The 25707-nt window shown below is 36.7% G+C and overlaps 1 protein-coding gene across 1 annotated transcript in view; it reads right to left on the reverse strand.

Moving 5' to 3' along the window:
• Window positions 1-25707, reverse strand: part of LOC104619753 (ryanodine receptor 2-like) — a gene marked incomplete at its 3' end in the record, with an annotated part of 101790 nt that overhangs the window by 21549 nt on the left and 54534 nt on the right. Inside the window, exons 8-13 of the mRNA XM_010285745.1 lie at window positions 25010-25109; window positions 21483-21579; window positions 12723-12797; window positions 9244-9400; window positions 3737-3901; window positions 1572-1693 (exon numbers count right to left, since the gene is read on the reverse strand). Of these exons, the coding sequence (XP_010284047.1) occupies window positions 1572-1693; window positions 3737-3901; window positions 9244-9400; window positions 12723-12797; window positions 21483-21579; window positions 25010-25109 (716 nt within the window). The remainder of the gene's footprint in view (window positions 1-1571; window positions 1694-3736; window positions 3902-9243; window positions 9401-12722; window positions 12798-21482; window positions 21580-25009; window positions 25110-25707) is intronic.

Genomic DNA, 25707 nt, shown 5'->3' on the forward strand with positions numbered 1-25707 from the left:
TGGGGTTTTGTTGGATTTTCTTGATATTTGTTTGTTGGTTGTGGGGGTTTTTTGGTTTTTGTTGTTTTGTTAGTTTTTGGGGTTTTTTTAACTGGCACATCACTCTATTTTCATCTCAAATGGTGAACTACACCTGGAAAATGTCTAAATTTAGGAAACATCATGAATTCAGTACAGTATTTGCTGCTGAAGACCAAAAATCTATTAGAATAAACAATGCAATGTTTCAAAAAGCTAGCTACAAAAGTTATCTTTAAAACTTAACTGTTACTGTGAGCACTTTATCTGAAGTGCAATTTTTCTACTGACTTTGTGGGAAAGAACTGAGACACACACTTCCGAGAAAAATTTTTATCCTCTCCAATTCAGCTTTTTCTTTTTGGAGAACATCCTGCCAAAACTAAATTGTTAAACACTACCTTGGACTCCCTGTGCACTTTGCAAAAACCTCAACTGTAATTTAGCAGTACCTTGATTTGTGAAACCTTATCATTAAATTGTCTTTCTCTGTCCGTATCTTTTCTGGCATTCTTAGAACCTTCTAAGAAAATGTGTTATTTACGAAGTGACCTAGGGCTTGAATTTCTTTTATATTTTAAATGTTATACAGTAGGCAATTCTCCTGACAGACATTTTTCTCTGTTGTTATTTAAGTACCTGGGTACATGTTTTTCCAACAAATTCACACGTCTATGTCTTCAGCTGTGCACTGATTTAGGACATGGTTGTTTTAGGTCAGCATCTCCCACATTGTCTTCTCTTGTGAAAAATTAGTTCCTATGAAATTCTTATCATTCCATATAGTCTTATTGAATATCATCCTTTTTCTAATGCCAGGTACACTCGAGAGAGGGGCCTTTCATTAACTGATGAAGTCAAAACGCAAATTCTCAAATGTTTGTATCAGTGTTATTTAGGAGGACATTTGCAGTAGGAAGATAAATGCAAATTGCATAAATCTGGCAGTATTTTCAAATGGCTAAAATATTATAAAATAAAACATTTTATGTTGCAAAATACTAAAGAAGTAATTACCATTAAAAGGGAACAAATAAGGAAAGTGTAATGGGAGGGTAGAAAGGTGTAATTTCATACTTTTAAGAAAAACGTTTTCTTGAGAGTATGAACTTCAGTATATTTGTGTATTGTGCAAGTTTGTAGTTATACAGGTGTCTCATTCTTCCAGGATTTTGAAGGAAGAGCACTTTTAAAAACCATACTTCGAAAAGAAGGAGCTAAATGGCGCACTGCATGACTTACATCAAATTTTGGCAAGGAAAAAAATCTTTCTTTTATGGTTTGTTTGCATTTTCAGTATGTTTATGTATTCAAATCAAGGTTGAACAATAAAGTATTATTAGAAGATACAAAAAAGAAACGGATTAATACCTCTCAAGGTACACCTCTGCTGGTAACACAAAGAATTAGCATAAAGTCTGGTTTGAGAAGTATTCATCTGTTTTTTCTGAGGGCTAAATTAATTCACTGTTGTGTTAATGACCACTTTGAATAAAGTAAAAGAGTTAAAAAAGAAACAGAAAAGGGATGAAAAGGTAATTTTAAAAGCACACCTTATAAATCTGTTGAAAAGGAAGACTGTACTACGGATGACACGTGCTGTACGGGATTCTTCATTCTGAGATCTGGACAGGGTTAAACCATCATCCATGTGACCTTCATGGTGCATTATTGCCTGCAATACAAAAATAAAAAGTAGTCACTGCAAAAATGAAACATTATTCACAAATAAGAAGTACGAAAACCCACATAATCAGGCAGGATAGGAAATTATGAAGTCACATTAAAAAAAACAATTTAACTAAAAACAGATGATCCCATTCCAGGTTTTACTTCGAGTCCAAGGACACACTTGTACTGAGCCAGCAGGTTCAGTATCATCATAATCTCAAAGCCACAGCTTCTGTAAACAACACACTCTGTTAAAAAAAAAAATTAAAAATCAAAAGTCCAAGGGTTTTTGTTTGTTGTTTGGTTTTGTCAACCTTAAAAATAGTTCCCTTACACAGACCTAAGTATAGACACAGTCAAAACAGCAAAACAGGCATTCTTTACTGGTCCTGGATTCCGAGGATGTTCCTGGCCTTCTTTTCTGACTATGCCTTGAGTCAGTACTGATAACTTACAGTTTTTCATGTTTAGTTATCATGCCTCTGAAAGTATTCAATCCAATCTACATAACTATTTTAAACTATTTTAAGTAACTTTGTTTTTCATGCGCACACACACAAACTACTTATATTACTTACATTACTAAATTATTCACTAGTGTAGCTTATTTTGAATTATTTTAGAATTAAATATTACAAATATTATAAATATTAATTATATTAATATTATAATCATTAAAATTTTACATTTATATAAACACTGTTTCCTAAATATGTATTATTTTATATAAAATAATTATAGAATGTTTGTGTACATACATAGAATCTATGATATAAACAAATTTTTTATATATACATAAAATTGGAAGGCATGACTTTCCAAGTACACCAGATGTTACTCTAGCTTTGTAGTTCTGACTATTCTACAACAGTCATAGAAAATACTACAGTGTGGATAAACATCACGTTTTATTTTATTTTTTAAAAGAAGGCAAAAACATTTTGTCCTTGCTGAGAAATAATTTCCTGCAAAGTTCAGTTTTGGGCCCCTCACTACAAGAAGGACATTGAGCTGCTGGAGCGTGGCCAGAGAAGGGCAACGAAGCTGGTGAGGGGTCTGGAGCACAAGTCTTATGGGGAGCGGCTGAGGGAACTGGGGTTGTTTAGTCTGGAGAAGAGGAGGCTGAGGGGAGACCTTCTCGCTCTCTACAACTACCTGAAAGGGGGTTGTGGGGAGGTGGGTGCTTGTCTCTCCTCCCAAGTGACTAGCAATAGAACAAGAGGAAATGGCCTCAAGTTGCACCATGGGAGGTTTAGACTAGGCATCAGGAAAAATGTCTTTACTGAGACAGTGGTCAAGCATTGGAACAGGCTGCCCAGGGAGGTGGTGGAGTCACCATCACTGGAAGCGTTCAAAAAACATGTAGACGTGGCACGTTTGGGACATGGTTTAGTGGGCATGGTGGTGTTGGGTTGATGGTTGGACTTGATGATCTTAAAGGTCTTTTCCAACCTTAATGATTCTGTGGTTCTGTGTGATTCTGTTACACATTTACAACAAACACTAGAACAAATGTAGCTTCTGGAAGATGTGTTAAGTTGTAAAAGAATCGTTTTCCTATTTTATTATGCTGAACTAGCATTCTGCTTGGCCATGGTTATTCCTTATAAAAAAGAAATCCCTCAGATCTCAAGACTTTAAATTTCCAGCCCAAAAGGGGAGAGACTCACAATGTGGAAAGAAAAGACTTTGAACTAAAAACCTCCACAATCCAAACTACAGCACATTGCAGAAAGGAATTTTAGCATAATCTACAGGATATTACTAATATTTTAGTTTGACATCGAGTATATCCTGAGTTATCAATGTTTGTGGGTTAATGTCTATAGGCTAACACGCACTTTGGCTTTCAGTTTAAGAATTCAGTACATCACAAAACTTTTTAATATGTGACTAAAAAAAACCAAACCCTTTCACAATGAAGCAAAGTCATGCTTAAAATATTTGAAACCCAGAAATTAGCTATCTCCTGCAGTTCCCTTAGTTTTCCCACCTCTGCCCTATCAGGCTGTGACTGAATAAAATGCATTGTTATTTACAGTCTTACCTTCCGCTGCACAGAACCCATTCTTACAGACTTTGCATCAGCAGACTGGTATGTGAGCCATAAACCTGTATCTACATGTTGTATGAAGCATATTGAATCCCCATATTTTATTTCAGGTGCTCCCATTCCATCCACCTCTTTCCTTGTCCCTACATCCAATTTTTCCTGAAAAAGAAGACAAGGAAAAATGTATAGAAGTACAATAAGCAGCACGTTAATATTTGCATAAAATCTTGAATACTAGGCAATCGTCCAGAACAGGACCTAAAAAAATATTTGAGATCCTTCTTTAATGAAACAATTAAAAACTGGCAAAAGTATAACTTCTAGTTAAATATTTAGAGAAAAGATGGGGAGAGAGAGACCCCATCCACTTAAAAATCTACCTTATTACACTAGGAAAGGCGGGTGTATTCATTTCACCTGCCTAGCAAAGAACTAGGATCGTAACTGACTGTACATGTCATTATCGAAACATAAAAGCTTACAAAAGAAGACCAAATACATTGAATCCCCTAGCTGAACCAGATATTACCCTCCAGAAGCTTTTTTGGGGGGATTTTTTTTTTTTTTTACCCCCAGCCTTGAAATGATGAGCACCTCCCTACAATTTCTTTCCAACTGTCAGAGAGATGGCATTTAACACATCACTGTCTGTTACTGCCCAACAATGGGCTCAGTATTTCCCCAGAAAAGAAACCCATTTCCACGTCTTGGTGACTAGCTTGTTGACATGCTGTAAAAGAAGAATGGTGTGACCATGCATCAGTCCAGCTGGTGTCCTGTACAGACAGCAGTTATTTCAGGGCAGGAAATGTAGTATCCCAAACAACACTACAGTTTGTAATTGTAATTCGAGGTGTTCCCCAATACCTAGCTCTCTTAAGAGCCACCTCCTTCCCAACAGACATCAGTTTATAAAACGAACAGCCTATGCACCCTGGTTTGTGGCACATCATCCACTTAATCTCTCCAAAAGGATATGATTCAAATGACCGATATACCTCTTGTCTGCCTGCGCTAGTTGTTCGATCCAAAGGTTAAGTATGAAAAAAAACATGTTACAAAGGATCAGTATATATCTTGTTAACTGCAGGAAGGATGTTAATGTAGTTATGCCCAAAACTTCTCAGGGGAATTTGATCTTCTTTGCTCCAAGTTCTTGAAGCTTTCACCACTAGCTCCATTTTGGGCAAAGATCTCCTCCACTGAGAGTAACCAAAACCACTTTGACTCACTAGTTCTGATTCATGTGATCAAGTTATTGATATAGAAACTATTCGTCATTCTTCTGGGAGGAGAAGATCATATCACAACTGTTGCAGTTGAAGCTGAGACTACTATAATACCACAGTTGCTGCTTTGCTCTCCCGTTCTCAACTTCAACAGCGCAGGCAAGTACACCGGTGCAGCAACTCCCTGTATTCTGTTTCTGTATTTGCTCACACATGCCCAGATAGAAAGCTGCTTAATTTTCACGAATGTTTGAGAAATCATCTGTGCAAATTGCAGGCCTATTTTAAGCTGTACATTCAGGGTGCAAGATGACCCCCTTCACAAAAGACAGCTTCAACCTTCTCTGCTTCTCCTGATCAGCAGTAGAGGACAAGCTACTTCCTTCAGTTCCTCAGAGTACTGTCACAAATAATGAGACAAAAACTTTTAAATGTTCTTTCCTACTACAACCAGGCAAGATCAGGAGAATTATTACACCACACACATGTGCCTTGACAATCTGGGGAGACAGCTTCACAGTAAAAGGTAATGAAGATCAGGTTTTGAAAGGAACAGAAAGCAATCTCTAATTTATTAAAGGATTTAAAAATGCATTTCTTAAGTAAAGGGAGATGTCATGTAACTAGATTTTCACCCTACAATTATGAATGCATTTTGAAGCACTTAAAAAAAAGATAATTAATATACTCAGGTAAAATTCATATTATTACATTTCGTAACATTAAGCTTTAGAGATAATCTATTAATCAATACAGATTATTAAACTGTTTCTGGATACAAATGTTAATTTCACTATCTTGTAAATGTCCTTAAGCAATGAAATTCTTATTAAAATCTTGTCCACTGATACATGATAATAACTGATTTATGAATACATCTGATGCCAATTACTGAGTTATTGTGTACTTCTATTTCATTATTCATTCATTATTTTGTTGATATCATTTCTCTAAATGTTTATTTAGTTCTTGTATTCAAAAGCTAGCACAAATAACCTGAATGTAATAACAGCTGGAAATTGAAAAGCTATTATAACAGGACATCGCACACAAATGACTATACAGGAAAAAATAAATTAGGTCCTGCTATCATATGAAGAAATGACAGCCTGATTTCAAGCTCTAGTCTTTTGAATTCTCTTCATAACTAGAAGATAGTGTGAACCTGTGTGGACATACTGCGCTTCTACATTGTAAGATTTTCTTTTTTTCCAAGTCTTCATCCTCGCAACCAACTGAAGATATGAATATATGGATTCACAAATTTTCTCATAAAGCACTGTCAGTAACAAAAGGGATTATTAATTTAAAATATTATTCCATATTTTATTTAAAATCTACTGACTATAAAAGAAATTGAAGGGGTTTGATACTGCAATCTTCATTCCAATTAGAGTTAACATTAAATTTACTTAGCATAAAAATTGCAGTGCCAACAATTTGCCAAACAAGACCTGTCCTCACCTACGTAAGTGCACTGACTACTCTGCATGTAAGTTTAGAGGCCAGACTGAAGTGACACTACAAGGGAGAAAAAAAGAATTTCCTGAATTTCTGATGCTCGAAGTCTAATATAATCCTCATTTAATGATAATTATTAGGGTACCAGAGCATAAAGCCCAATACCCAGAAAAAAAAAATGAAGAGACTGTTAGCTTTTCAGACTATGCATGTCTTCTGAGTGCTGTTTGGCTCGTGATGTTTTTAAGCTTTCACGTTTCTTTATTTTGCTGAGATATTTAAAGAATTCTAACACATAAGAAGATTCTGACAAAATTTTTCAACTTCTGTACCAGAATGTCGTGGTTGTGGTTGGAGGGGGCACGGAAAGAAAGTACATTTGCATATATGTGTGTGCGTGTTACTTTGAGCATCTGAGAAATGTACTCTGGTTCATATAAGACATCTTATAAAAAACTTCAGCTTTCTGGTTCTCTTCAGCTTATTTTTTTAAATGCAGTACTGGCAAGCTAATGTGTTTATAATTATGAGCAAAGCCCTTGCAAATAATAAGGTTAAAAACAACAATAAATGTTGAGCATTTATATTTGCATCTGAATTCAGATTTACAGGGGATGTATTTTCAATATTTTCTCTGCAAACATGAAAGCTGCTTTTCATTTGAAAGTTGAATTTATTATCTACTCACACACCTTAAGGAACTGAGTCTTTGATAAGGGTATTCTTTCCCTCAACAGTGATATTACATCACCTAAACTTTGCCTATTTAGAGCTAACTCATCTATAGCACAAGTGGGATCTTCAAAATTCTTCCTACTTTTCAGGTAGTGGAAGGAAGAATTACGACTGTGGCAAAAAAGGACTGAAATTGCTGTAAGAAAGACCTAGCTACCTGACATACTCCCACTATTAATGCTCTGTATTCAATAGAGAAGATTAGGGACTGCCAGAATATGCAGGAATAATTACTCTGGGCTAACTACATGCAACAACAGAAGTGAAAGGTTGGTGTCCATACATGCTCAGAGAAAAAGAGACCCCTAAAGCTGCTTACCTTCTCTACAGAAGCCTTTCTAGGACTGCCTTAGTTTTGAAATATTAACATTCTTTTCCGGAGAGGGAAAGCACCTAAAAATTGTTAATGCCTGTATCATAATAAAGTGAAACATGACACTCCTTTAAGAAGTCCTAAGCAGGAGACTGGATTAATTCTCAGCGATGAAGAGCAAACCATATACTCCTCCCCCATGGCATCTCCATAATTCCTTCCAAATAAGTCTTCATTTAAAATGAATGCTGATATCCACAAAATTAACATAAAATATGATCTTCTGAACTTCCAATTTCTTTGAAAATGCGTATTTAAATATCAGTAAGACCGTATCTGTCACGTGCTGATTAACATATAGATCCCTCTTAAAATACTCTCATGTTACTTCAATAATTGACTACCATAACATATTTCTACATGCCTCAAAGCCTTTTTATCTCTGCTCTGCTCAGCATAGAATAGCTTTGGACACTTAACAGCAACTGAATCAAAAAATGTTAACTTTTTATTTTGAACATGGTAGAACAAAACGACTTCAATATATAAAGCTTCAAAATACTTCCAAATAAAACTTCCAAAATCAGGTTTGCAAAAAACAAGTGAGGAAACTCCAAATACAACATTGTTTCATCTCCAAAACACAGGTGTATATGCTACTTAGAAAATAGAGATGAACTACCTTCTCCGTATCAACAAAAGACACTCTCTGTATTGTTAACAATTCTTGCCTTCAAGTATTTTTTTTACTAAATAATCCACGTTACAGTACAGTGCAGTATACTGTTCCACTCTTTCTGGAGTAACTCCAACTGAAGACTTCATCTTGAGAATCCGTGACTGAATCATTTTATCTGTCTTGCTTCAAAGGAGAGTAACTGTTGAGCTCCACAGAAACTACACCAGAAACTACAACAGGAACTCCCCAATAAAGTTGCACTGTATTGTCCTACAATATTTAGGTATTTCTACAGCTTTTCTAACTAATTTAAAAAGAACACATTGCCTGGGTCTCAAAAAAATCACCTGAACTAAAGTCTTTGTTATCAGAGTTATTACCTGCTTTCAGGTATATATTAGTTTCTTGTCTTCCCAAGGAGACAAAGAATTAAAAATATATAAAGTAATTGCTACAGAGAAGTTATGAAATAATTCTGTTTAAGATAAATTTTTTAAAAACACAACATTATTATTATTGGAAACTTTTCAGCAACACCATGCTGCAGGTGAAAAGTATGAGAAATCAAAGGATGTTAAAGAATTTATCATAGTATCATTTTAATCTGTTTACCCACTATACAGTATACCGTTCTGAGGTTGAAATTCTTATTGAAGGTGTCAAATGAAAATTCAAACTATGGTAACTTTAAATTACAGTAAAGTATCTGATGAAAGAAATCCTGATTTTCCAATTTAATTTAAATAACCCACAATGTTATAATTTTTTTCTATGTAAGTCAACAGATACAAGCAGTGAAGTACCAGTAGAAGTGCATCAGAAAAACAAATAAGAAATAAGGAAACTGTTCAGAAGTGGGCAAGCAGTAAAATAAATCAAAACAACACACAAACAAAGAGCTGGGCAGCATTACCCAATGAAAGCATAATAAAAGACATTTTCTAGATATTAATTATACTGAATTGTTTTTTTAATCAGTGAAAGGGTTGAAGGCTCTGATAATTCATGCAATAGAAAATATCTAAATCTTACTAAAGAGATTGGAATTACTGCTAGTTGTACTAATGCTGCACTGATTCCATACCTTGGAAGACCGAAAACAAAATGCTGTAGATTTTACATCCGCTTTCTCTTTGTCTGTAAGAAGAAGACTCTTGTCATCCAGGAGACTTAAATATTTTCCTGTCGTTATATGTCTGAGTCTGAACGGCTGTCCCCATCTAATGTGGCTGCCACTCCACCTAAGACAGTGCATAGGAAATGTTCAGGTTTTTTTTAAAAGAAAACATAGAGTTTAACTACTGGCAAAAGTATTTTAAAGTACATTATAGTGCCAACTAGTTGGTAAAAGGCTGAAATCTAAATGCTGGATTATCAATGAGAAAAGGGCTACTTTGTGGTTATCTCCTATAAAAGCATTCTAATAAATAACCTTAACCTCTTCCTTTGCGCAGGCTGCCCTGGTTCAGACCAAATTCCTCTTGAGAGGAGATACACACCACCTACAGAAAAGGAGGCTTCTGCTGCACACAAGAGCTTAGATCTGCCAGTTCCCCCTCCAACTTTTCATCTACCAGCAGCCAGGTTTGTTCACTCTTCCAGAGCACTCTCCGTTCAGCAGTCAGCACAATTCAGGCACACTGAATAGTGTGCAAAAAAATAAAATAGCAAAATAAATAAATTAAAATCCTCATAAATTTTAAAAATTATTACGCAAAGATTGGCCCAGATTATTCATATTATATAGGAGGAAATGAAGGAAGAAAGGCAAAGATTTTCTATCTAAGCTCCCCAAGAACTCTTCTTGCCTTAAACTGAAAAGTCAACTCTTCTGTTCTTCCTGATTAAATCCTGAAGACAACCTTGTGTAGGGGTTACTAAGGAGAATGCATTTCACAGAGCCTTTTCATAAGGCTTCCTGAATATTCCTTAGATTAGACAATTGCCACAGCTAGGATGTTTTCCTGGATCTTCACAAAACTTTCTTCAGTCTTATATCTTCAAAAATGTACACTTTAGATGTATGTGCACACTGCTTTTTGGAAAGGAAATCACGTATTTGTGTTTGCAAAATGCCCATCATAATGGAGTTATGACATACTACCAAGGTTCTAATGTGCTTCCACAAATACTAGTAATTCTCTGTGTTTACTGTGGCTTAAAATAGCTTAAAATTATCAACAAATGTTCACATAATATCAATGAAATATACAAACACATCCTTATGAACTTAACCTGATTACAAACTTACTCCCAAATCAGAATTTTGTATTACTGAATCTTCTCGCTTGCATTTAAAGTAATTCCAGGTGCAGCATTTAAAAAACAAAGTTTTTATGCATTTCTTTTGTATTATTCATGTACTAGCGTGAAAATCCCTTAAGCAAGCACCTACACAGGTTTGTCATTTTTGTTTTCTTTAACACGTACCTGTAGCAGATTAAAGCACTTACCTAGTCAATACAAATATCCATTTGCTTAAGCAAGTCTTCGTAAGAGTTGGCTCTATTGTATGCAAAGTATATAAAAACTTCTATTTTTCAAGTACAGGAGTTCGTAAAATGCAAGAGCAATACCTGGCTTCTGTTTTGTAACAGCCTTTACTACACTTCACTAATTAAACTTATTTTTAGTTATTGGTTTTAAAGAGGCCAAAAGAATGAAGAGGTTTTCCCTTAAACTATTTTCTTTTGTAAACTAAATAGTCTCTTCTATTTGAGCTGAGGGGAGAGTACTTTGGGGAAGAAGAAAATATGGAAGCTTTGTATCTTAGAAATGCATTTATTTTTTTCTGCCTTCTGACACAGCAAAGTCAGTATACTCCACAAAAGCACATCTAAGTATCAGTGTTCTAGCACAACTTGTGCTTCTCAGTTAAGTGAAATGTCAGGTCATAAATCTCAGCTCTTTTGTTGCAGGGTCTGGTAAAACACGAGCTGTACGCATTTCATATTGTGGGCCATGCTGGGGAGCTGCCTTTTCTCTAGTCTGATTCAATTTTCTCTTGGACCCAAGAGCTATGGACCATAAGAAAAAGAAAATAATAAATGTAGTGCAATTGAGTCATGCCCCTAGTTTATGCCTGCAGGATAGGAAAAAGGACAGTTCAATGTGCATTTACAACAAAAACCTTTTGACCAGAAAGTATCTCGTGAAGCCATTTCTGACTAGTAAAAATTCCGTTCTGCAATGTGAGGTTATGATCCCTGTCACCTTTTGGGAAAGAAAGCAACGCTGAGCAATAGCATCTGGCATCCCATAGCAGTGCATCCCAAGAGACAGTCTGCACATGCAGATTGCCTAGGCAATTTTTATCAAGCATTCTCTGCTGATGAGGAGAATTCAGAAGCAATGATTCCTTCAGAATCATATAAAATTAACAGAATTAATATTATATCTGCAGTCATTCTGGGAAGGACTAGAACTGATGGAGGACTTCGGGCATGCACGTGCTAAGTTACAGACTGAAGTATTTGCATGAATAGCAATGTGCCTGCAATTCAGCAATGAATGTATATAGCTATTACAGTATCATACAGGAAAACAGGGAGGGGAGGGATGTGTAGGAGAGAGTGTTATTCTTGCGATTTGGGGGGGGGGGGCAAGGGGGAAGGAGTGGGGAGGATGTCCTGGTAAGAAAGTCCTGTTCCTTGAAAAGAAAGATTACTGCTGCCTTCGCTTTGTTGTTTTGACAGTTCTCACAATTTCTTTCAGTCATATATGTTCAAATGTTTACACTTCAAAATTCTGTCTACAATGCCAAAGTGAGATGTATGATAGTTGTAACAGCAACCTGCAATTTCTCAAATCCCTATGTTGCTCCAGTACCACTGTTTGTTAGGGAAGTACATGCAATGAGGAAAATAAAAAGCCACAGATCCTTCCACAGTTTCACTGTTGTCCCTTAAGCATTCCCAAGGTCAGTGTTAGTCCAAAGCAAAAATCTCACTGCCGTATCAATGACATTTAACATCGTCCTATTAAATAAAATGCACAAATAGAAAACAGCCTCATTAGAGTGTAATCTTTCCTTAAGCTGCCCTGACTTAACCTCTAAAAAGCAATCATTGATTAGTCCCTAGAAATTTTATCACAAGCACATATTGTGATACAATTCAAGTGAAATTTTACAGTGCAAATACCTTAACAAGGCACAGTTCCTTACTACCATTCCAACACTCATGCAAGGTAGCATTTTTTCTGTAAATTTTTGCCTTTAAGGACATCCAGATGGCTTAAACAAGTTAGGGGGTGGCACACATCAATCATTATAATCACAACTGTTTTCCTTAAAAAATGTCACATGTATGTGTAAAAAAGGTAAAGTGGGAATTGACTGACAACTTCTAAAAAATAATCAAAACACAGCATGTGTGTTAACTTGCACACTCTACAGGAAGTTGTTTAATATTTCACGGAAGTGTTATAGAGTAGTTTTTGAAGGTTATTTTGGTATTAACTGTCTGGTTTTATAGTTATCAATCTGATTTTATAGGAATACTCTTACTATAGAAAAAGTGCCCTGCCAAACTGCCTTTTTTTTCTGAAAAGGATTTTACTTACGCAACTCTTAGAGTCTCTAGTCGCCAAAGGGAACGAGCATGAATTGACACCGCACCACCTTCATAGTGGACAGTTCTGAAAACCAAGCAAATGCACAGACTAAATGCTCAGCTCTGTTGTAAGAATTCATAATACTTAGCTGTTCACTTAACTACATCTCTCAGTTGAAGACCATCAAGACAATTATTGTAAGTGACAGATTCAAAGGTTATCACATTCAAAACTAGCTCTTATCAATGAAAACTTCAGACCTAGTTACTCAAAAAAAAATTATTTTCATTGTCTTTAGCATCCAATATTGTGATATGCATAACAATGAGAATCATACAGTGTTTGCTTAGACATCTTTCTTAATGTTTTAAGCATAGAGAATCCAGAGGGGAAAAAAATGGGGGGAAAAAAAACCCTGATAATTACAACATTTCTAGGTTTTAACAAAAACCAAATATAAAATGATGATAAAGATTTGTGATCACTCATACATCTCATAAGAAAGGTAGTGTTTTCTCAGAGCTTATACTGTTAAAAAAAACATGAAAGTTATTACACTGAATTATGAAGTCACCTATTTGGCAGTGTATTTTATTATCATAGCACCTGAAGTTTCACAGCCACACTGATGCAGTCTTCACACAGCTCAGATGTTAACAGCTTCTTATTTCCAAATTTTAGTATGTAGTGACCCCTCTAGTTCCTGCATATATCCAGAAATCTGAGTGTTTCTAAAAATCAGTCAATTGAGTCTAAAAAAAGGTTGGGTTTTTTTCCTCCATTACTCTAAGCACAGATAAGTGATATACATGGTTTAGATTTTGTGGTCACCAAAACCCCTGCGTTAGGTAACCTGGCTTTTCTTCAAAGCAAACGCTGAGGAATGTGGTGCATATGAAGCACTGCCACTCGAGATTTCGGCAGCTGTTCTTCGGACTGCTTCCTGCCTGCACCTTCGTTTCTGCCCTAAGACACTGCCAGAATCGAAAAACTAGGTCTTTCCTTTGGGAAAATGAATAAAGGAGTCACTTATGCAAAGGTGTGCTGTCACTGCGCTTATCAGATCAAGTGTCTCAGGAAACACTGACAAAGAATGGTCTAGTTTTATGGATCCTGGAAAAGCTTACGGATTGAGTAAATACTGTGATCTTCAGCCAAGATCAGTCACTGCCAAAAATAGCCAGAGGCATAACTTTAGGGAATATAAATATTGAAATTGTAGGCATTTCCCACTGTTTGTTAGAAACAATTTTTTTTTTAGGACCACAGTTTTGAAATCAGGTACCTAGTACTTACTAGGCTTTCGCTTACGAATTCCTCCGGCAGATATAATACAGATGGACTGAATGCTTAGCACAGAGAAAAACCCAGCATGGAAAGAGATGGTTAAAAACCAAAAGAAACTTTTCAGTACTGTTAACAACACATGAAACTGCAGCTCTTCTAAAATACATCATGGAATATGCTAAAACATGTTAAGGAAACAAACACTCCCAGACTGCAAAGTGAATGAAGACAAATTATACAGGGGAACAAGTGAGTCAAAATACAAAATAAATATTGCTCACTACAATTACAGAACCACTCACACTGAGTATTCGCGACCCACGTATAAATAGAAACTCTGGCACATGCCTCACGTACCGAAGAGAAGTTATAGGCACATATACAAACACGTGCGAAGAAATCCTCCCCTTGGCCTTATATCCAGTATTTTCTCCACGTATCATCTTAGTCATGTGCTGCAACGGTTGTGGTGCTAACAGCAGCTGACAGGCATTAGTAAGTCTCTCCTCTCTCCCACAGAAGGCAGTGAAGTTCCGAGTCAATCTTATTTTTTATTGAAATTGACCTTCATTACTATAGTAATGAATCAAAATGCAATCAAAATGCAAATGCTAAACAACCTTGCATTCAGCTGCTTCTCTGTTCAGACACTCTCTCTTCTCTTCAGGTATTCGTTCAGTTTTTTGTTCCGCAACTAACAGACTGGGTTTATGTCGTAACATCTGAACAGTAATAGATCAGATGCCACCCTGGTTGGTTTGTTTGGGTGGGAGTGTGTTGGTTTGGTTGTTTGAGGTGGGGCTTTTTTGAGGGGGAGGGGTGTTTTTATTGGTTTGTTGGGGGTTTTTTTAAGTCAAAACGTTCCGATTACATCCTGGCCTATTGCGATATGAACCTCACTGACAAAAATGCATTTGGAATTCCTGCACTCACACAATAAAAAACTTAACAATTTTATTCATCAGTTTTCAAGTCATTAAACATACTAGAAATCAGGTGGAAGATAAGGTTTAAATTAATAAGAATACTTGATTTTTAAGGTGGTACCTTGCCACTTTTCAGAGATTAAGTTCTTCCTCACACTGGAAACCCAGAAGCTGTCACCAGTTTCTGAGTCTGAGCACCCTTTGGAAGCCAGTTTTGGATTACACATAGCATGTGGATCACTGTAATTTTAAACATCTAAAAAGCCTCCCAGTTCAGTGCTGAAAAGGAAGTACGAGTCCTAACATTTTAAGCTATAGCAGATACTGATACCACTAGGTCAAATGAAACATTGCTTTTAATGACGCGTGAATAATCTACAAAAACTCTCTGACTCTCAGTTACTACAGATTTACATTGATAGGATGGAAAAAATAAAATTTCAAGTTGCGAAGTGCACAGAAGATGCACATTACTTGCCAAACAGTAGAGAAAACCTGCATATTGCAAAAAATTGTTATGAAATTATAAATGATGTAAATGCATGAGGGAAGTACAAATAACAGCAGAAAAAGAGAGGGCAACAAGAGCTGCAACGAGTGTTAGTCTTCCCCTAGAAAGCTCGGGATACCTCATACCTTCTGAGCCATACCCATAACACTAATTCCTGACATTTTATTTTCATTCTTTCCGAAACACTTTATTTGCATATTCTACACTTACAGAGTAAGGATAGCAACCACTTTTATTTCAAACTAAAATATCTACAAGGCATTCAGAACCTTTGAGAATTTTCAGTTCATCTTTACTATAAAACTTGATCTACTTATTTAGATGGTGGAATGAAGTCACTTTTTGTCTAAGTTAAATTTAGAAACATCATTCCTCTCCTAACTATGGCATCAATCTATTTAACCCCCCTTACTACAAACAGTCACTCCACTTGCCCCTGGCCGCTGGAACTTGCCCACCCCTGGTCGCACAGCAGTTACAGCACCGAGCACAGTGCAAGCGCCCGTCCCGCGCCCAGGACCAGCGAGCAGGGCGCTGACCGCGCTCTCGCCGGCATATGCATCCCTAGCACGCTCCTCTAGCTTCCCCAGATGTGATGAGGAGGCAAAGCGGTGGTAGACATCAAAAAGAAAGCTTGATACCGGAATCACTCCTCTCCAATTTACAATGATGAATTAATGACACGGGTTTAAAATAGACTACCATGTATGAAAACCCCTGGAGAGGCATTATTGAATTAATAGCCTTATTAAAGTATTGTTGAGCAGAGAGAGGAAAATCATTTCACCGAAATTTACAGACTACAAATGGGCATTAAATGAGGTTAAAATAAATTATATTAAATGACAGTGTTTCGATATTGCTGAAGTAGTCCTGATTCAAGTACCTGTAAAACTTAAGTTCCATAGCAAGGAAATAATGGAATTAAACTCAGTAACTTAGAATGAATCAGGGTGCCAAAAATATAACATAAATAACAACGTTGTACCTGGATTACACACAAATTAATAAATCCAAGTAAGATGCCAAAGTTCAAGTTCAAGAAATTGTTCCACTCCCTTCAATGACAGGCAAGGCTGTTCTGTTTTAAACTTGAAAAATCAATCACTAAAGAGCTCTATGGATTTTTTCAAATTCATTTATAAAAGCACAGCCATTACTATTCAAGGCTTGTGGGTTGTTTTGTGCGTGGGGGAAAGGTTATTGATTTATGCTGGGTGAAAACTTTCTGAGTTCACGTTCCAAGCATGAATAACCCTTCACAGGCACCAGATGCCAGCCTTTCTGGGGTACAACAGACCTCACTAGTTCATAATGCCATATCAAGGGCTGTATTTTACCTGTCTAAAGAGGTTAAAAAAAAAAAAATTGTCACAATTTCAAGAGGAAAAGATGCCAAATGAAAGAAAAGACCATTTCAAGGTATCTGTAATATAAACAGTGATTTAAATCTTCTGCTGGATAATCATATACAACCCTCCACCCAAAACAGAAGTACTAAAAATTAATCACAAATTTTTCATGTATGAAACAGGAGGAAAACGGTGTAAAAGGAGATTATGCAATCCTTTACTTCAAGACAAAAATACATAAATCAAGGAAACTCTCGTGGGTCTGCCTCATTCCTATACGTACAACTGACAGACTGCTTCTGTCGGCTCATACCTTGGGAGCCCAGCCACAAGCCTGGCAGAGAGGGTTGGAAAAGGTGTCAAGATGAACACAGACTCCCAGCTACTGTGCTGCTGCAGAAGTCTCCCCCGGCTTTGAAGGTAAATAGAATCAAAGTAACTACCAGAAGAACAGCAAGTTGATTATACTATGCCTTCTCTTGCATACCTACACCTGTATTTACTTTTTAATCTACCTGGAAATGCTTCTGAAATTTGAAGAGCTACCGAAACAACACTGCAAATTTAGGTCTAGCTTGCAATAGGCATTTTAAGTAATAAAAACACAGTTTAAGGATTCTATGCACAAGGCTTTCAACACTGTCCTTAAACCAGCAACATATCCAACTGGAATGTGCAGTAATTTTATTTAATTCAGTGAAATTGCACATACTTAACCTTTTACCTGTTCCTTTTTTTGTTCTTTATCTGGGTCATGCCCTCGCTGGCTGCGGTGCTTTAAAAACAATACCACTATTTTTTTTCTAGTGTAATACCAAGTAAACTAACATATTACCACAAACATCTCTATTTGCACTGCTTCCAACTGGAAGGTTTTTTAATTACAAAGCAAAGTAGGTCTAGCAATTTCAGGGAGAATCTACTTGAAACTGCTTCCCAAGGAAAAATACATTTCTGAGTGGCTAGGAGTCCTCCAGCCTAGAAACGTCTGTGTGGTGAATAAGCCACTACAATTATTAAAACTTGTTTTAGGGTTTCTGATTTCAGCTAGATCTTTTTCGGAAAACCAAAAAATTAGTTCAGGCAATAAAATCCTATTTTACTATTTTGCTTGAGTTACTACTGCAAGAACCTGTTTAAATCAGTTCTCCGAGTCTCCCACTAAACAAATACTCAAAGTAGTCATAAACTATTTACCGTTCAGAGGTGTAATCTTTGAACAATGTCTCACCTGTGTTACATCAAGAGTCAGGTATCGCTACAGAAAAGACAGCGTTATCAGATTTCTCAGCAATTGTGACCAAATTCAGCTGGATAGCAGCAACAGACCAACCCTCCCAGGTACCATCTTCACTGGGAATTTAAATGCACCAAGACACCACAGCCTTGGCAATAGGTAGCCCAGGCACTTTGCCTCTATGCTTACCCCCACCGCACACCTGCATCTGCGGCTGCCGGGGCAGAAGGTAAGTGCCACTGAGACACCACCACCACTGCGGGCAGGGCAGGATGGAGGAGGCAAGGGAGGAGCCACTGCTCTAGCAGCCTGCAGCCCCATGGCAGCACCCTTTCCTTCCAGAATTGAGGGGCCATGGCCAGAAGACAGTACAGAGTGGGCTGTGCATGCAAGAACCAACACTATGGCTACCCATTACTGGCCAAAGGAGCTTTCTGGATCTCAGTTCTTGGAGGGAGGGAACAAAATTCTCCTCCTAACCAGTCTCTCACCTCGGGCAAACACCTCCTTTGCCTTTGTCAAAAGTTGGCCCTGAACATTGCTCTTTTTCCACTGCTCACTGTGGTACTGAGTGGTGAGATGCAATTGCAAAGTCCCTCTTCCAACAATACAATGATTCCACCCTACCTTCTGGTGACCGTGGTAGCACAACTGAAGGACCACATGGAGGGACACACAAGCTCAACAATTAAGCAAGGAAAAACAGTATTAATTCAGAAAAAATTGTGAGAGACAGAAGAGAATTTTGTAAGCTTTTTATATGATTATTTCTGCCACTGTATTAGACCTCTTCCAGTGCAGATTTGGATGACGTTGCCTCAGAGGAAGCTTTGTTAGATACTGTAACCATGAACACATATCTGCACTGTCACTGTATCACAGGTCTCCTCTGTGCTAAATGCTGTTCCACAAGAGCATAAACAGCCTGAGAATGTGTGTTTTATTTTGGACTTCTGGTAATCTTTGAAAACTTTTATACTCAAATTTATGTAACTGCATCAATGCTTTCAGAATAAAGAAAAAACAGCAGTTATTTTTAGAAACTACCTAGGAGGATCCTTCACATCAAAACAATTTATTCATTCCCGGAATTAGATACCAGGTGACGTTATAGAATAAAACTTATTTTACGACTGTCTGATCTCTTATTTATTTTAAAATGCACAAAGAGGAGGGCTTTGCAGGAAAATAAAAATGAGATAGAGGAATTAGTGAGTCACAACGGCGATGGAACTTCTCAATGTTTCTTTATGCTGGTATCCTGCAGAGCAGAGCTGCTCTTCAGGCATATCCTGGAGCAAAACAAGCCAAGCATAACCACAATAATCTAGCACCAGGCTATTTCAAAAGGCAATGAATGGATAATATGGAATTATTATACTCCAAATATATGATACTTTACCATGCCTTATGTGCAAGAGTTATGGAACTTAAATTAAAATGAAAGATAAAATAATTTATCTTACAATTTCCTACCTGCCAAATTACCCGTATTTTTAAATATAATTCTACCAGCAGTTAAATACCACCCATCAAAATAAGGTATGCATACATACTGAAAACTGAAAGGAGACACAAATTATCCTTTTAAATATTATGTTGAATAGGCAAGAGCCCTAATTAGAGATAGAAGTATAGAGGTTTTAAGCAATACCTGAATTTACTAATAATTTAAGAGAAGAAAGTGTGGGGCACAGAGTGATTATACCTAACTCCATAAAATTAAAAATAATCATAGATTATATTCTAGGTTTATAAGTAAAAATCATTAAAAATATTTCAGAAAAGCAATAGAAGAACTTCAGAAAAGGAGACATTTCAGAAGATCAAATCTGGTTTTTATGAAGCACTGAGAAGCAACGTTTCTCAGTATTGCTATCAGGAAATATAAAGACAAAGACATAGGTACTATTTGTTGTCTACTAGCTCTGCTTCTTTTGCGGTACTAGACAGATAGGGGACATGGTAGACACACTGCAGAAAGAGTAATGATCAGGTCTGTTTACAGCACTGGTCTGCAGCTTAAGAAATGAACCCTGTTCTTCCCGCGTTACAGGACACAAAGATGCATCATCTGAATGCACAAGCAGATCGAATGAATTTTTTCTTAACTTGCAGCTTCGTGCTCCTTTATTGTGGTTTATGGATAATGTTAGCCTTGTTGAAAAGAGCCAGATTTTTAGTGCGTGCTTAAGCACTACAATTCATTACTGAAGTGCTTGATCAACCCTATAAATCTGCAGTTACACTGCAACTAGAATTTTTAAAAATAATTTTGCAGGATTTAGACTGTAAGAGCTAAAGAGCTCTTTAGGTAAGAGCAACCACCATACGAACCTATTTATTTAGCATCTTATTGTTTCATCACTTTCAGGGTGAGGATAATAATAGCAGCAATAAACTCCAAGCTGCAAGGGATCTATTACATAGTGACTAAAATTAAAACATGAACTGATCAAATTTTAAGTCTAAGCATTTTGAAATATCTTCTGTGTTCAAAAACTATTCCTTTGTCTAAAAATGAGAAATAGCCAGGAAGTGGTTGGTTAGCAGCTGTATACAAAAACGCTGAAGTTTTTCTCATTGGTATTTAAAAATTCATAGATGATTTTTGCTATATTTTATGAGAGCTTCCAGTGTCTTGTTCTTATCTTTACAAGTAAGAATAAAACAGAATGAAAAATACATTTCTATTTGCAAACCAAGAAAACTCATTTGGAAATTAATGAATAGCACTTTCTTTGTCATGGAAATTAAGCTACCCAATATGTTGCATTACACAAACTATTCCAAAATCAACATTATCATTTAACAATCTTCAGGCTGAAGTTAGGAATAAATCATATGACACGGCCCTACTGAAAAGAAGCTGAGCGTATATTTTATTAGAGCAAATATACAGGACTTTGTTTCATCCACAGAATCACTTCACTGAGACATGCCACTTTCAGTGCCAGTCTTCTCACCATATTTAACTAAAAGACACACATATCAAGCTGTCATCACTCCTCTACTGTCATTCTAGTCAAGAAAATAACCGTAAGTTAAGTTCTAGACTACCACGACAGGTACACCTGAGATCAATATCCAGATTTGTAGCCTTGCAGGACTGGACAGTAACCTTAACATGCCCTGTCCTGAGGAATTTTTTGTAATTACAGAAAAAAAAGAGCAGTAACGAAAAGAACATACTTCATTCACAGTGTTTTTTAGTCAGTAAAGACGACAATAAGTTATCAAAAAATCACAATTGCTTTTACACCTGGTAAATGAAATCAAGCTTGAACAATACTTAAAAGAGAATGCAAGAAGCTCATGTCCAAAGTTAATTTCAACAATATTCCTTCTTATGAGTGATACATCTCATCACAATATCCTTCAAAAATCTGTACTCTGAGTGACACTTAATATTGATTCAGCAACATCTGTTACTATTCTGTTAAGCTGGAAACCTACCTCCTTTGTTCTTCTCCGTGTTCACCCGAAGGGACTGTCAAACATTCATCCATGTGACCGTGCAATAACCTCAGAACATCCCCTCCTATCAGATATCCTTGAATAAAGGAAGAAAATCAAATGTATTTGTCTGAACACAGCAACATATAAAACTATAGTTCAAGCTGTAATAAATACTATCAGTTTTATTTCCTTTTTTCTGATGGTATTTTGTGTTATTTAAAAAGAGAGTCGGAAGAAGAAGGAGATCTCTCGTACGCTGGGGAGCCAGCTGAACATTGCCAAATGAGAAAAGGTCCAAGTAAGATCTGCAAGTAAGAAAGGGTGGATCAGGAGAAAGAGAGCAACAGACAGGGGATTCTACAGAGTTAGTGCAACTCCGAAGACGACTGATCCAACAGAAGCCAGGAAGCAAGTACTTCCCTCCCAGATTACAACAGAAAAAGTGGGACACTCTTCCAGTTTACCTACTCACTTTTGGGTTTGATTTAAGTCAACGATTCCAGTTTATATACTAACAAAGCAAAGATTGAGTTAGTTAAAGTTTAAAAAACTTTTTGGTGTCCTTGGAAGTTTTCTGTGAGAAAAACTTCTGGGAAGATCCACTCTAAGCTCTTGCTTGGCTTAAGATTCCAAACCTACAAATCACGATTTATTTTGACTCCTATACTGCCTGTACCTCCACTGCACATGCAGGTTCAAAGACAAACAGTTGGCTCTACAGTGTACAAGTACAGATACGTGTTCACAAACTAAGGCACAGAGCATACACGTAGCACCACAATATTTGAAGAGCCAGGACATTGCAGCCGGAAGCTGAAAATAAGGCCATAATTCTAATCACTAAAATATTAACAAAGTAGATGCTTTTTTGTCAGTCTTTTTGCATCAGAGATGTGACATTAAAAGGAAATATAATTTTATGTTATCCTACAAATATCGTATTATAATCTAGTAAGTGAAGAATACTAAGACTTAGTAGATTTTAAGTACAATTCAATGGTATTTTTTCAGCCTGACAAGCTAAACGTAACCGCTTGTTTGTCTCCTAAAATCGTCTTCATTTCTTGCTAGAACTGGGTAATATCAAATTCTGCATTTGAGCAGGATATAGTAACATAAATCCTTGGGCTCAGTGTTACAACAAAAAGATTTTTAGAAAAATATTACTGGAATAATATTTTGAAGCTATGTCTGTATTAACAAGTACTGCTGCGCAGGAAGACACATCTGTAAAGGGAAATGGTGTTGAAGACCCACCAGCCACACTGTACACATTTCACAGGTTTCTTTTGAACCTACAGGAAATCTTTTTCCTGAGTATATATCAGGGAATATTTCAGGATATATTTTTTAAACCTTGGAAATCAATATCAAATTAGTATTTCTGTGGCCAATTTTAGCACTGAATTTTTAAATTCTTGGTTTTAACACAGAGGAGTATGTCCAGGTAACAGTAGTTATATATATTAATTCTTACATGGAGCTGTGTCAACATAATTCTGGAGATGCTCTGCCCTGAGTAGCTTTCTGGGGGTTTGTTTTGGTTTTAAAGTGCCTCCCCGCATCCCGCCCTCCAGTACAGAACTAGCAGAATTACTTGATCTGCCTCTCAAACTCTGTTTTGACTTAAACAATAAACTGACTTCTGCATAAGGTGGTTTTGCAGAAATGCACGTAAAAAGAAATCATTTTAACTACCTCCCTACAATATCCTAGTTCGTTACACAGGTTATTTCTCCATTATTTTCACTTCAAAGCAATTTCATTTAACTGAAGTGTTTCACTTATTTATCTAATTCTAAAGGGAAGTTTTGATTAAGAGAGGATATTGTCATATAGTTACTCCTAACACTAACGTTTTGTTTATTAAGTTGACAAAGCATTTTGCAGATACTAACAAAATTAGCTTTATTTTCCTCTTCCCCCTTTTTGAAGTAATTTTCTCGCTAAGTGTCAGATTCACTCTCCCTCTACAAGAAGACAACTTTGATTACAGGAGCATTTGCTGGTTTTGCTAGAATAAGACTTTTGCTCTAATTCTTTCTGACACCAGTTGGCTGATCTTCTCTAGAAAAGACACTGCTTAACAAAGATGATTTCTATACCTGAGAAAAGTGAAAATGGAAAGGCATAGCAACAAAGAACAAGCAAATACACAGAGAAATGCACAGCTGCTAAAATCATGTGACATCATTTTCACATGACTGAGCAGGTATGAGTGCGTAACACAATCCTATACTCTGTCATTGTGGAGTTCTGCTTCCCAAACAGCCAGGCAGGTCTCACGCGTGAGGTTCATCAACTAGACAGATGCGGCACAACACAAATCTGGGTCTCAATTAATAAACTGTACTGGGATTATTAACAGGAATAATCACACCAGCACACCAGTGCTGCCAGCAGTGGGAGGACAAGGAGAATGGAGTTTATCGGAAGAAGCAACAGGTTGGAGAGGAGAAGGTTTTCTCCTCTCATCAATAGAAAGCTTTTCTCCATGAAGTTTAGGACACTGTTAAGCAATGCACCAGCATTTTTTTAATAATGGATTGCACTGGAAACCACGTTAGAGAATCTGAACATGCAGAATGATTCTCATAATCTAAAAAACAGAGCTTATATAGAAAGAAGGTCTTGGTAATGCTGTCCCTGAAAACTGAACGAGCAAAGCTGCCAGAGCATTCCACATTGTGTTTTAAAATGTGCCCGATAAAAAGAACTGATGTGAAATTTCAGTCTATTGCATTTTCAATAGACTGGATTAACTCCCCAACACCAAAAAGGCCCAGGGAGTAAGAAAGAAAGGACGTGCAGTTTTAACATTTTTAAGTTTCTATTACAATACCTACTCAAAATAATTATTCTGTAGCAAACAAGAAGCCTTTAGGCATTACATTGTGACAGACTTTCCAGAAGACAATTGTTTTTTTTCTTCTCTGTGGAACCAGCATGGCATAAATTCAGGGGTCCTTGTCCTTTCATGTCAGATGTTGCTTTAAAAAAAAAGGCAACCTTCCTAGTTCCTAAATAAAATAAATAAATTTTGAAACTTGTTCTAGCCTGGCTGTCTTTCCCCTCCTTTCGATTTTCTTCCCAGCCATATGCTCCCCACAAAACTATTTCCAGTCTTAACTCCTAGGATTTCACATCCTGCTTCCAGTTCTCTCGCCCATTTTTTACTCAGTCTTAGGAACACGTAACTATGACTGCATACATCAGAATATCTGAGATAATATTTTAAACCAGGACCAAAAGCCATAAAAAAAAAAATATTATGAATGTTATCATACCTTTAGCAAAATGAGATTTGAATGATCTGTTCAGCCTTTAGAAGAAAATATTTAGAAAACTATCAGTGTCACTTTCAGTATAACTTTCCCTCTGTTTTGAGAATATTTGTATACTTATTTATTGGATTTAATGTTTACATAAGAGAAACCAACTCCCACATTTGGCAGAATAATGTGATTTTTCAGCTATTTCATTTACAATCAGTCTCTCAATCATTAAAGTTGAGTCAATCTTACCTTGGGCAACTTCACTTCCTGAACTGATTGGTGCTACACTCCAGAGGGTTTGCTGGAAGGCTGCATCAACATGTAAGCTACCATTGCCATAAGAGAGATGCTAAAAGCAGGAAAAAGAGAGGCTTTTATTTGGAGTTAATTAAAAATCTCATCACAGTATACAACAGCAGTAGCAAACATTCTCATTTCTTTCATACATATTTTTTTCCTACTGGTTGTGTAAGTAAACACAAAGTCAGACCTGGGTACTCTTCAAGGGATGTTAGAAACAAAGCTGGAATAGTAACAGCATCTTTGCCTCAGAAAGCCATACAAAATTGGCACAGAATGGTCAGCTGTTTGGGATCTTAGACCATAGCAAACACTCTGAAGAACCGATTATTAAATGCTGCAGGGTTCTTACACTGGTCTTCTTCCTTCCATATGCAATGAGGTTTCCCACAGTTTTAATACTGGGATGTGACATTAGTCTGTATTTCAAGCATAACTCGCCACTTAATTATTTGTTGTGGGCCACTGGCTTCCTAAAACTGCCATCAGATCAAAGAAATCAAATAATCAAGTAATGTGATTTTGTAAGGCACTTAAGGGAGTTCCCAAAATGTGTTCTTGCACAAAGTTTTCATGAGCGAAGCAAATCTGAAATGACCTTTCCCTGAAAGGCACGCTTCCTCCCTAAGCACTCAACGGATGCTCTT

The sequence above is a fragment of the Phaethon lepturus genome, unplaced genomic scaffold (genome assembly GCF_000687285.1).
Source record: "Phaethon lepturus isolate BGI_N335 unplaced genomic scaffold, ASM68728v1 scaffold2364, whole genome shotgun sequence".
Classification (NCBI taxonomy): Eukaryota; Metazoa; Chordata; class Aves; order Phaethontiformes; family Phaethontidae; genus Phaethon; species Phaethon lepturus.